This window comes from Typopeltis vanoorti, chromosome 3, assembly GCF_054136105.1.
Source record: "Typopeltis vanoorti isolate ZY-2024b chromosome 3, IOZ_Tvanoo_1.0, whole genome shotgun sequence".
NCBI classification, from domain to species: Eukaryota; Metazoa; Arthropoda; class Arachnida; order Uropygi; family Thelyphonidae; genus Typopeltis; species Typopeltis vanoorti.
In genome coordinates, this window is record NC_143551.1 from 138,138,904 (window position 1) to 138,153,180 (window position 14,277).

At 38.8% G+C, this 14,277-nt stretch overlaps 1 protein-coding gene across 7 annotated transcripts in view; it reads left to right on the plus strand.

Moving 5' to 3' along the window:
* LOC150108596 (uncharacterized) overlaps positions 1–14,277 on the plus strand; it is a 220,890-nt gene that overhangs the window by 164,294 nt on the left and 42,319 nt on the right. For 5 of the 7 annotated variants that reach the window (XM_090416039.1, XM_090416038.1, XM_090416045.1 and 2 more), the window contains one exon: positions 13,298–13,559. In XM_090416039.1, coding sequence (XP_090272165.1) covers positions 13,298–13,559 — 262 coding nt within the window. The remainder of the gene's footprint in view (positions 1–13,297; positions 13,560–14,277) is intronic. The other 2 variants (XM_090416041.1, XM_090416043.1) reach the window with 1 other exon arrangement.

The window sequence follows — 14,277 nt, forward strand, 5'->3', positions numbered from 1 at the left end:
ATACCACTCCTTAAATTCATTGACCGTTCTCACCACTCCATCAGGCAATGCATTCCATGGTTCAACCACCCTCCACGCAAAGAAACCACCCCTCACCCTCTTGCTCACAGTTTCCTTTCGTAACTTCCAGGAATGGCCTCTTGTCATCACTCCTGCTGTTCAACCAAGTGAAAGAACTTCCCAGTGTCAACCCTGTAACCACCTCTCAACAGTTTAAAATTCTCAATCATATCACCTCTCCTTCTATCCACCAAACTCTGCAGTCCACACAATCCTCATAACTATCCTTGTAGAGTCCTGAAACCATCTTTGTCATCCGTCTTTGTATCCTTTCCACAGTTAATTTATCCCCTTCAAATCTTGCGGACCAAATCTGAGAACAATAGTCCAAGTGTGGTCTGATCAGAGACTTATACAACGGAATGATAACCCTCTTATCTCTGCAGGTCAGTGTCCTTCTCATAATTGCAGCAATCCTCTGTGTTACCTTCACCACCTTTGCAATATGTCACCTAAACTTCAGGTTTCTATCAATCATCAACCCCAGATCTCTTGTCTCCCCCTACTTCCTCCAGTATAACTCCTCCCATAGAGTATGCAGCATTCCATCGATGTTTCCCAAGCCTCAAGACCTTACATTTTCTGCATTAAACTGACACCCCCATTCATTTGCCCATCTATCTAGCTTATTCAAATCCTCTTGCAGGGCTACCACATCTGCACTATTACTAATAATCCTTCCCAGCTTTGCATCATCTGCAAACAACTGAATATCCCCTTGCAATGTCATTGATATAAAGGTTAAACAATATAGGTCCTAGTACTGAGCCCTGTGGGAGCCCACTTGTAACCCTCTGCCTCCTTGAAACTGCTCCACCATACACAACTCTCTGATACCTATCAGACAGCCAATCCTGAATCCAGTTGACCAATCTGACATCCAGACTCATGTGCTGCAACTTAAATATCAGCTTATCATGTAGCACCCTGTCAAATGCCTTTGCTAAGTCTAAGAAAATTGCAGTATATGCCATCTAATGTTCTTGTAACTTTATTATAAAAGGCTAGCACATTGTTAAAACAAGAGCGTCCTTTCACAAATCCATGTTGACTCTCACAGATAACATTACCCTCATCTGCGCAGTGCTGTATACGATCCCTCACTACTTTTTCCAAGATCTTAACAGCTACTGATGACACACAGACTGGCCTATAATTAGACACTTCCAGTCTGTTACCACCCTTATGCAATGGCACTATCTTACCTTCTTTCCATTCCCTGGGCACCTTTGCCGAAGCCAGACTTTCATTGAAAAGCCAGGTTAAAGACACTATCAGTTCCCTAGCACATTCTCTCAAAACTTGTGGTGAAATACCATCCAGTCCCAAAGCTTTACTGACATCCAGAGTACTCAGTATCTGAAACACACTCTCCTCCTGTACCTCTAAACCTCGAACCAGCCCTATCCCTCTAGCATTAAGACTGACTCCTCTAGGATGAAATACTCCAATAAAGTGTTCATTGAACAATTCCACTATGTCCTCTCCATCAGTCACTCTATTCCCATTTTTATCCCACAATATCATTCTTCCACAGTCATTTCTCCTCCTACTGGCCACATAGCTAAAAAATCCCCTAGGATTTTCTTTGGATCTTAGGGCCAATCTCTTCTCATATTCCAGTTTCGCTTTCCTTACCACACACTAGTCACTCTTCTGGCCCTGCGTCTTATATTCTTCATGCATCTTTTCTTCACCTGTCTCTTTATATCTCTTCCATAGCCTCTTTTTTTGCGTGTAATTCCTGTTTAATATTGTTTGTCATCCACTTTACTCCAAATTGTGTCCTCTTCTTCACTTGTGGTATACAACTTACCATTGCTGCTAACAAATATTCTTTCACAATTTTCCATGCACTAATGATATCCCGGCCTTCCAATTCCTCCCTCCATGAAACTTCCCGAAGTTGATGTCTAAGACTATTATAATCACCTGCATTATAATTCCACATAAGTTCCCGTCTCTTTGATACTCCTGCATGTCTATTCATTTTCTAAGTCAAAACCATATGGTCACTCTCTCCAACTGGTGGGAGAGATGTCAACTCAGTTATTAACAACTCTTCTGATGCTATAACTAAATCCAAAACTCTTGAACCTCTTGTTCCCTCTGTTACATGTTGCCTAAGACATTTGTCCCTCAAGAATTCTAGAAATTCCATTCCCTATTGCTACATGCATCTTCCTCTCTCAATTTATACTACTGTAGTTAAAATCTCCCATAACAGTCATTCTTCTTGCACTTGTCAAACTTAGCTGTCTAAACATCTCCTGGTCCCCATCCCCTGTGCTCCTGGGTCTATGGCAACACCCCACTAAATATCCTGTCTTGCCTACCCTACCTCACACCATACGCTCTCAAAATCATTTGTCTCACTTCCTTCCAAAGCCTCCACTCTTAGAGGACATAGGTCATCACTTATCATAAGCAATACCCCACCACCATGCTTTCCCCTCCTATCCTGATGAAAAATGCTATACCCGGCGACTTCTATTCCTGTTGTTATATCCCCTTCTGTCAACCACGTCTCAGTGATCCCAATAATTTTTGGCCAGGCTGATGCTATCTGCACCGCCAATTCCTCTCCCTTAATCCGGATACTCCTGGCATTAGTATAAAGCATATAAATGCCATTGTTTCTATATCCAGCATTATCCCTTCTAGACCCCACTGGGCTCAGTGTTACCTGACATAATCTCCCTTCTCCCAGGTATCCATTCCCACAAGAGGCCAGCCCTGCTATCATCCTCCCTGGGACATACTGACTCGTTCAGAACAGCAATCTCTCCAGATGCCTACGTCCTTCCTCATTCAAATGTAAGCGGTCTCTCGCATACAATTCCTCTCTTTCCTCAAATGCACTCCAAGCATCCACATATACCACTCCTCTCTTGTCACACATTCTCACTATTATGCCATTCAATATCACCGCTTTTCTGCTCAGCTCATCATTATCATACCTAGGCAACACGCACACTATTTTTCCTCTCTGTCTTCTTCCATACAGCCTCGAGCAAAAATCTCATATCTCTCGCTGCCCGACTTACATTACCACTCAAATCATTTGTTCCTACCATCACAATCATCTCATCCACCCTTTCACCTCTCTTAATTGCCATAGCCACCGTTTCTATTGTTCTTCCTGGCAAACACTCCTCACGCATCCTATCTTGAACACCACGGATCATTGAGTCGCCATACATTATACCTCTTACCATTCCCTCTCTCCTACTGTTTCCATTCTCTCCTCTTCTAGCACTCCCATACATTTCTCTCATTCCCTCTCTCCTACTGTTTCCATTTTCTCCACTTCTAGCACTTCCATATCCCTCTCTCATTCCGTCTCCCCTACTGTTTCCATCCTCTCGTCTTCTAGCATTCCCATACCTCTCTCTCATTCCCTCTCTTCTACTTTTTCCATTCTCTCCTCTTCTAGCACCCCTATACCTCTCACTCATATTCCAAAATTTTGAACATGAAAAATAATCATAGAAGGCTTGTGTGTTAAACAAGAAAATAATTTACAAACTGAGTGAAAAATACTGTGTAGATTAACTATTCAAATAATCCTCGCTATTCTTCAGAGAAGGAGCTGTTAGTATAGATATGTTTAAACTTGTGTTTATGCAGTGTAAGGGTCATGAAACTTGCTTTAGAACAGATCAAATATGTTGAATCATATGGTATTAGTTAAGTTGTTTCTATACATTTTTGAATAACAATTTTAAAAGTAATTAAAAAAAAAAAGCAGAAAAATATTGAGCAGTAGCCCATCTTCTAGAATACATTATAAACATAATCTTGAATGTGATGCAAAGAGCACTGTCATAAGAGTGAATTTGTTGTATTTTATGATGAAACCAATTGTGTTTAAGATACTGTAATAGGTATGAAAAGCTTGAAGCATTTATGGTAGTGCTTGCAAAAAAATTAAGTCACTTAGTATACTTCTAGTGATTTCTATTTGTGAGTGTATGTGTAACAGCACTTAGGAGTTGAATGTCATAACAGCATTCTCCTCATTCTTTTTGACAAAGACCATATTAAATTACTAAGGTTGGTTTGATAGCACCTTTGCCATAGATGGTATTTCAAGCTAACGAGCCTCCATTCTGCTAAAGTGAATTTAGAAGGGGATCATGACTGCTTAGTTTGAATAGTTTGCAAATCCTTCTTTTCATTGGAGGATGGATTACTTTAAACTATATTTCAAGGATAAAAATGAATCTGAAATTACTCTTTTCCTTTCTAGATGGAAAAACAATCTTGGGTTGTGTAACACATTTAATGTTGTTGGAAGTTTTTTCACTTGGTTATGCTATAAATTAAAGATACCGAGAAATTATATACTAGGTTTAATCCTTTTTCCAAGTGTAAGCAAACAAAGTTTCAACCTGAAGTATTTTCAGTCCTGGGGCAACCTGTGGTAAAGGTGGTATGACTTCACATCACTTGCCTTAGTATCCTATAATGCAAAGCACATCTCCTTGCAGACATGTATAATGCTATGCATTATGGGAAAGATCACTACCCAGACTGGTTTTGACCTTTATTGAGGTCTCTTCAGTGGAAGTGAGACCCAGAGGTGACTAGGTCTGGCTCCCACTGAAACACGTATATATAATGTGTTAACTACATGTTAGACAGGAATGTAAAAATGGCATCTTCTGACCTCATCTTAACTGCTGATTTTAAATCTTTAGCAGTGTAAGAGATTTAGGAGCATTATATGGATGATTTATCTTATCTTTTATTAAGGGGTTGGAAAAATGTGAGAATAGGTAATGCAATTCTACTGTTAAAATATTATCAATGATTACTTTAGGAAAAGTTGTACACCACATCTTGGCTTCTGAAAGATGGTGTGGTAAATCCTTTGATTAGGAAGGACTCAGGCCCAAAATTCTTGTTATACTGGGAAGAATTTTTATAAGGACTTTTCAGTAAAAGTTGAGTTACTTAGCCATAATACAGGCATAACAGATTTTTTTTTTCTTCCCTCTCAGAATTGGTTTATTCTCTATTTCCCTTCCACAAAACAGATAAATCAGCTGGAGATGTGTTAATAACATGTTAACATATTGGACTCCTTGGAGGTGTTGCTTGATAATAATAATAATTAACAAATGTTTACTGGGAGGAAGGAGTGTGGATGAACATTTATAGCATTAAGTAGCCTCCTGGGATTCCATCTAGGTCTCATCTCATCTTCCTTTTCCCCTCTTTTACTTTGCGATGTCGAGGGTTTGTTAATCATGGACTGAAACCATTCACAGGATAAGGTGGTCAGCCTTATGCCCTGGTCTGTAATGATGAGTTCTCAAGGCTGGTTTTCCTGCTTTGCAGGATGAAAAACCCCAGGATAAACTGGTTGAAAACCCTACTGTCCACGTCCAAGACCAGCTAACTTGGCTATGGCTAAGGAAGATCCTACAGCTCCTCACGTCACTGACGGGAATTGAACCTAGGACACTCCTTCCCCAGGAATATGGTTGAGAAGCACACAGCCACTAGGCTAATTGCACAGACCTCTATCTAGGTACTAAATAATATTCTAGTACAGTCCTAAAAGCCAGTTTCTGATTTCATGTTCATTGCATCTTACTTTTTAGCAACTATATACTTAACTGTCCAAACAGTTGTCAAAACCAAACTAGCTGTATACAAGATGGTATTCAAACCGCTTAACTACTTATGATCTACTATAACTACTACGTAAGAGAAGTAAAATACTTAACCAAAGAATTATATTCTTGGTTTCATCCTTTATCCAAGTGTAAGTAAACAAAGTTTGTGTGTGAAGTAACTTCATGACTGGGCCACTTGTATATAGAGGCTAATGACTTCACATCAATTGTGTTACTATCCCATAATGCAACACATCCTTGCAAACATGTATAATGCTATGCATTATGATGTGTTTCGTCCTTTATTGAGGTCTCACCAGTGGAAGCCAGGCCCAGAAGTGACACCAAGGTTGAAGTAATGTCCTTTCCATATACAAGTAGTCAAAAGGTGTCACACCTTATTACTAAAATACTCTGGATTAGAAAGATGTTGAAAGTTTTTCCACTTGGTTATACTATGAATTAAAGATGCCAAGAAGTTCTATTCTTGGTTTTATCCTTTATCCAAGTGTAAGCAAACAAAGTTTGTGAAGTTACTTCACAACTGGGCTACTTGTATATAGAGGCTAATCACACTTGATCAAAGACTGGAGGTGACAGATGTGAGAATTCTGAGAAAGATTAAGAGAGAATGAACAGATGGTATCAATGGCAATACCATATTAAAAATGCCAAAAATATCAAGTGATGTGGTCACTTAAACAGAATAGAAGAGAAAGATTAGCAAAACAAGTCTTTTTTGACATGATTGCAGGAAAAATATCCAGACGTCCAAGATTTAGTTAGATGATGTATTTACTCAAATATAACTCGTCCTTTTTTTTTTCACAAAATTAAAGTTTAAAAAATCATGGCTCGAGATATATGTGTGGATTTTCGGAAAGGTTTTACCGGAAAAAACTAAATTGACGATTTATAATTAAATCGTCAGTATTCATTATAATTGCTCACATTATTTATAAAATGAATGCATTTAAATTTTAATTATCAATGCTATTTACATGATTGCCAGTATTGAATCTTTAATGACGATGCTTCTGTAATTAAATTAAAACTAAATTAAATTACTTTTAAGAGGTGAAAGGGTAAATGAGATGATTGTTGATGGTGGGAACAAATGACTTGAGTGGTGGTGTAAATAGGGCAGCGAGAGATATGAGATTCTTGCTTGAGGCTGTACGAAAGAAGAAACAGAGGAAAGATTGTGTGTGTGTTGCCTAGGTATGATAAAGTCGAGCTGAGCAGAAGAGCGGTGATATTGAATGGCATAATAGCAAGAATGCGTCAGAAGAGAGGATTCGAATATGTGGATGCATGGAGTGCTTTTGAGAGCAGAAAGAAATTGTATGTGAGAGACTGCCTGCATTTGAATGAGGAAGGACGTAGGCATCTGGAGAGATTGCTGTTCTGAATGAGTCCGTGTGTCCCAGTGTGGATGGTAGCAGGGGTGGCCTCTTGTGGGAATGGGTATTTGGGAGAAGGGGCACGACATCAGGTAACGCTGAGCCCAGTGGAGTCTAAGGGGATAATGCTGGGTATAGAAACAATGGCATTTTTATGCTTTATACCAATGCTGGAGTATTCGGAATAAGGGAGAGGAATTGGTGGCACTGATAGCATCAGCCTCCCCAAAGTTTATTGGGATCACAGAGACGTGGTGGACAGAAGAGGATATAATAACAGGAATAGAAGTTGCTGGGTACAGCATTTTTCGGCAGGATAGGAAGGGAAAGCATGGTGGTGGAGTATTGCTTATGATAAGTGACGACCTATGTTATGTCCTCTACGAGTGGAGCTTTGGAAGGCTGTGACACAAATGATTTTGAAAGCATATGGTGTGAGATGGAGGTGGGAAAGACAGGACATTTAGTGGGGGTGTTGCTACAGACCAAGGAGCACAGAGAGTGGGGACCAGGAGATGTTGAGCTTGGCAAGTGCAAGAAGAACGATTGTTATGGGAGATTTTAACTACAGCAGTATAGGTTGGGGAAAGGAAGATGCATGTAGCAATGAGTGAATGGAATTTCTAGAATTCTTGAGGGACAAATGTCTTAGGCAACATGTAACAGAGGGAACAAGAGGTTCAAGAGTTTGGGATTTAGTTATAGCATCAGAAGAGCTGATAATAACTGAGTTGACATCTCTCCCACCAGTTGGAGAGAGTGACCATATGGTTTTGACTTGGAAAATGAATAGACATGCAGGAGTATCAAAGAGACAGGAACTTATGTGGAATTATAATGCAGGTGATTATAATAGTCTTAGACGTCAACTTCAGGAAGTTTCATGGAGGGAGGAATTGGAAGGCTGGGATATCATTAGTGCTTGGAAAATTGTGAAGGAATATTTGTTAGCAGCAATGGCAAGCTGTATTCCACGAGTGAACAAGAGGACACAATTTGGAGTAAAGTTGGATGACAAACAATATTAAACAGGAGCTACATGTGAAAACGAGGCCATGGAAGAGATATAAGGAGACAGGTGAAGAGGATTCATTAAATAATATAAGACACAGGCCAGAAGAGTGACTAGTATGGTAAGGAAGGCGAAACTGGAATATGAGAAAAGATTGGCCCTTAGATCCAAGGAAAATCCTAAGGAATTTTTTAGCTATGTGGCCAGTAGGAGGAGAAATGACTGTGGAAGAATGACAATGTGGGACAAAAATGGGAATAGAGTGACTGATGCAGAGGACATAGTGGAATTGTTCAATGAACACTTTATTGGAGTATTTCATCCTGGAGGAGTCAATTTGAATACTAGAGGGATAGAGCAGGTTTGGGGTACAGGAGGAGAGTGTGTTCCACATACTGAGTACTCTGGATGTTAGTAAAGCTGTGGGACTGGATGGTATTTCACCATGAGTTTTGAGAGAATGTGCTAAGGAACTGACAGTGCCCTTGATCTGTCTTTTCAGTGAAAGTCTGGCTGCGGGAAAGGTGCCCATGGAATGGAAGGAGGGTAAGATAGTGCCATTGCATAAGGGTAGTAGCAGACGGGAAGTGTCTAATTATAGGTCAGTTTGTGTGTCATCAGTAGTTAGTAAGATCTTGGAGAAAGTAGTGAGGGATCATATACAGCATTGGGCAGATGAGGGTAATGTTATCAGTGAGAGTCAACATGGATTTGTGAAGGGGCACTCTTGTTTTAGCAATATGCTAGCCTTTTATGATAAAGTTACAAGAGCATTAGATGAGGGAAACACATATACTGCCATTTTCCTAGACTTAGCAAAGGCATCTGACAGGGTGCCACATGATAAGCTGATATTAGAGTTGCATCACGTGGGTCTGGATGTCAGATTGGTCAATTGGATTCAGGATTGGCTGTCCGATAGATAACAGAGAGTTGTGTATGGTGGAGCAATATCAAAGAGGCAGAAGGTTACAAGTGGGGTTCCACAGGGCTCAGTACTGGGTCCTATACTGTTTAACCTTTATATCAATGACATTGTCCGTGGATTGCAAGGGGATATTCGGTTGTTTTCGGATGATGTGAAGCTGGGTAGGGTTATTAGTAATAGTGCAGATGTGGTAGCCCTGCAAGAGAATTTGAATAAACTAGACAGATGGGCAAATGAATGGGGGGTGTCAGTTTAATGCAACAAAATGTAAGGTCTTGGGGTTTGGGACACGTCAATGGGACGCTGCATACTCTATGGGAGGAGTTAAACTGGAGGAAGTAGGAAAGACAAGAGATCTGTGTTTGATGATTGATAGAAACCTGAAATTTATGGGACTTATTGCAAAGGTAGTGAAGGTAATGCAGAGGATTGCTGCAATAACAATTTATCTCTGCAGGACACTGACCTGCAGAGATAAAATGGTTATCATTCTGTTGTAGATTCTGATCAGACCACACTGAGACTATTGTTCTCAGTTCTGGTCCCCAGGATTTGAAAGGGATAAATTAACTGTGCAAAGGGTACAAAGGCGGATAAAAAAGAGTTTCAGGACTGTACAATGTTAGTTATGAGGATCAGCTGAGGGCGTGTGGACTGCAGAGTTTGGTGGATAGAAGGAGGGGTGATATGATTGAGACTTTTAAACTGTTGAGAGGTGGTTACAGGGTTGACACTGGGGAGTTCTTTCGTTTGGTTGAACAGCAGGAAGGAGACATGACAAGAGGCCATCCCTGGAAGTTACAAAAGGAAACTGTAAGAAAGAGGGTGAGGAGTGGTTTCTTTGCATGGAGGGTGGTTGAATCATGGAATGCATTGCCTGATGGAGTGGTGAGAGCAAGAACAGTCAATGCATTTAAGGAGTGGTATGACAGACTTTTTTGTTTCCTAGGATGGACCTCCCTCGATGAGTCGTGATAGACTTGTGTTTATAAGAAAGGACCTCCCACGATGAGTCTTTTGACTCCATGGAGGCCTGAATAATAATAATAAAAAACACAGTTTCATTCTTGCTTGCTTTTTTATCATTTCAGAATCATAAGATTGCATGATTTAAAAAAAACAAACTGCAAATGGGTATGACTTACCAAGAATCTCCTATTTGCTATTTCCTGTCTCTAGAGCAGTTTTCTCATGGGCATTGTCAAGGTCATCTACCCAAATAGCATCATCTTCACTCACATCCAGGACATTGGAGATGCTGGTTTTTAAAAAAATTCTTGTCAATTATTTCTAGCGAAATCATGTCCCAAGTTCTTAAAATCCAGTTGCACAACAGTTCTAATGATAATCTTCTCTGCCTGAGTTAGGTCATAGCTGTCAGCTGTCATCCACTCTGTGTAGAATTTTTGTGCGTAGCTCTTGAATGGCTTGTTGACCAATACATCTAAGGACTGTAGACAAGGTATAAGACGAACAGGAATAATGGCCACATTATTCCTGTCGGTCTTATACCCTGTCTACACCTTTTCACACACGAAAAAAAGTTTAAACAGCAATGCACAATCATGCTTGCAATTACTGCAGATGGAAGAAAGTTTTCTCCTTACATAATATTCAAAAGGAAAACAATACCAAAGGGGAAATTTCCTCCTGGAATTCATGTAAGAGTTCAAGAAAAGGATAGATGGACACTTCAATGGTTCAAAGATTGGATAGAACAGTTTGTGACAAGCAACCAGGGGCCTTATTTCGATGTCTGGCTCTTCTCATGTGGGATAGTTTCAGTGGACACTTAGGAACTGAAATGGCAAAACAACTTTCTTCCATCTGCAGTAATTGAGTGCATGATTGTGCATTGCTGTTTAAACTTTTTTTTTCATGTGTGAGGAATATGCGAAACTTTAATTTATTTTTTCCTAAAGTAAAATCAGGGGTGCGAGATATAGACAATGGCAAATTAATTCAAGTAAATATGGTACAGTAAGAAGTGCTTTAGAAGACTAGATTATAAAATCTGATGATAATGGAATCCTGAAAGGATAACAGATTAATATGGAGGAAAATTGTCAATAGGAAGTTGATAATGAGTAAACTTTGTATATATGTACCCTCAGGGGATGAATATGATAAAAAAAATTTTGATATCTAGCACAGAGTTAAATACTTAAATAGGTGTAACCAATACCTGTTTGCAAACTAAGTATGATGGCCTAGCTGCATGGGCTGCTGGTTTGAATCTCACTGTGGCTATTGATGTTCATGACTGTTTTTAGATGATGTATGTGAGATCATGGCCCTTGCAATGGCTTGAAAAAAAGTTCAGTGTTTGGTCTGTAGAGCAGAATTCCAGATCATCTAACCCAGTGGTTCTTAACCAGTGTTCCCCACAACACTTGTGTTCCATGAACTGGTTAAAAGTGTTCCACCAGTGAAAGAAGTCATATGACACAGTTCTGTGTGTAATTAATACATAGAGTTGTGAATTTTGCTTACAAGAAGAACAACAATTAGTTACCTTGACAACATATCGTACCATACTCTAAAAATGAAATTCTCTGAAATAACTCTTGAGGAAAGTTTATTTTTCACTTGGTTAGACTATAATAAATTTAGTTTAATCCTTTATCCAAGTGTGAACAAACAAAGTTTGCGCTTGAAAATATCTTCAGGACTGAATACGGTCTTGTACTACCACCATATTCAGTCCTGAAGATATTTTCAGGCGCAAACTTTGTTTGTTCACACTTGGATAAAGGATTAAACTAAATTTATTATAGTCTAACCAAGTGAAAAATTAACTTTCGACATCTTTCTCTAAATCCAGAGTAATTTAATAAATTAAAAAAAATAAAAAAAAAAAGTGGCACACCTTTTGGCAACTCCTATAGGTAAAGATGACCTCTCTATTGCTTCTGCCTGGTATCTCCACCTCTGGGCCTGGCTCCCACTGAAGAGACCTCAATAAAGGTCGAAACTAGTCTGGATAGTGGCCAATCCCTTAATGCATAACATTATACATATCTGCAAGGAGATGTGTTTTGCATTATGGGAGATACTGGGATAGGATGCTGTTAGCTTGGTCCACCTTTGCTATGAGTTACCCAGTGTTGTACTACCCCAATAAGGTAGTACAACACCATATTTAGTCCTGAAGATATTTTCAGGTGCAAACTTTGTTTGCTCACACTTGGATAAAGAATTAAACTAAATTTATTAAACTCTTGAGGAAATTTGATATTTGTCAAAGCCGAATACAAAGCTCTGAAAAATTTATTACAGATTTCAACATCATATTTGTGTGAGCTCGGTTTCTCAATATTAACTAATATAAAAACTAAAAAGCATGAAAGACTTAATAATATAGACAAAGAGATTAGGGTAGCTATATCACATATTAGACTGAATCTGCAAAAGCTGACAAGCTCAAGTATTGCATTAAAATAAGTTCCATTTTTATAAAAGGCAAGTCCATGCATATTTTTATTGTTAGTTTTATGACTCTAATGCTTTGGTGTTCCCCAAATTCTTCTTGTAATCAGAAGTGTTCCGTGAGTTCGCAAAGGTTAAAAACCACTGATCTAACCCATCTATGGTAGTAAACATACTACTGTATATGTGTTTTACAACCTTTGAGTGAGATTCAATAAACATCATTAATTTATGCTTTATGTAGCATTATGTACTGTAATGTCTGGTTTAATAGTGTAATAGAGAGTATAATAAATTATTATAAAAGAGTTTGAATTTTTCTTCTGTAGAACAGATTTATAAAACAATCATTGATTCTGTCGATTAATCTTGATGGTATATATTAGAACACAGGCTGATAACTAAATAATTAATTTATTACCTTATTGCCGATACTTCACTGGTATTCTAACCAGCATCTTCAGAGCACAAAAAAAAAAGTTTGTCACAGTGTGTGAGACAACAACAATCTGGTGTAACAGTGGGACTAGTTAGAACAGTTGTAGCTACAACACAAAGACCAAAGTCCTAATTAGGTGCCTTCTATGTTTAAAAAAAAATGTCTCGCACACTGTGACAAACTGTTTTTTGTGCTCTGAAGATGCTGGTTAGAATACCAGAAAAATGTCAGCAATAAGTCAATAAATTATTTACTTATCAGCCTGTGTTCATATATATACCATCAAGATTAATCAACATGTATGACGAACACATAAGCCTTTCTACCCAAATGAATGATTCTTTTTGTAAAGTTCATCTGCGATGTGTCATAGCTTATTTTAGATGGATTATTTTTCAGAATGGTACTGAAGATGATGAATTGGCTAGTGGAAACAGTGAACCTGGCTCCTCTGATGAACCACCACCTGTCCCCCGTCCAGAAGAACTGCTTACTTCATCACCGTCCCGCCGTGCATCTCGCCGCTTATCTGAGTTTCCTCGCATTTCGGTTAGACCAGCCCGACGGTCTAGTGTTCCTCCTACAACAGTGCTGGGACAATTGAGGACCAAATGTCACTGGGGTTGTACGAAAGGAAAAGGTGAATTGCATTCATGTACTGGTAGGTTTACTATAGAAATGATTACTTTGAGTTAAGCAATAATCATTCTTCTTGCCTGTGATTTACACTTCTCATGAGTTTGCTGATTACCTTTCTTCTATTTTTCTTCTCTTAATAGGCATTGTAGTTGAGTCTGAAGAAATAGATAGGTTAAGTGAAGATAAAGGCAATTAAGAATGATTAGGTATGGGGAAATCACAATCTACAAGTGGTATGGGCAAGACTGGTTATTGACATAAAAGTGAAATGCTATGCTAGGAGCATCAGAAATAAGGGAGATGAACTGGTTTCATTGAGTGAGTTTACTCAACCAAAAATTGTTGGACTAAGTGAAACATAGTTGGATAAAAATGATATCCTGATGAGAATAGAAATGGAAAGGTATGATGCTTTCCTGTGAGAATAGAAAGGACAAGAAGGGAGTGGGGGAATGCTGTTGATGATAGCAAGCAAATTATTACCACATGAAATGGAGATGCAAGATGTAAATAGTAGCAATAGTTTTGAGTCAACATGGTGTGAGATGGAGGTTGATAGGAAGAGATATTTAGTTAGATGCTGCTATAGGGTAGGGGATGTGGAGGGTGGTGATGAAGAAATGTATAAGCCACTTGTGTTAGTGAACGAGGAAATGGTGATTTTAATTATGGCAATATAGATTGGAATGAAGAGATAGAATTTGGAAATAAGGAAATGAATTTCTAGAGTTTTTGAGAAA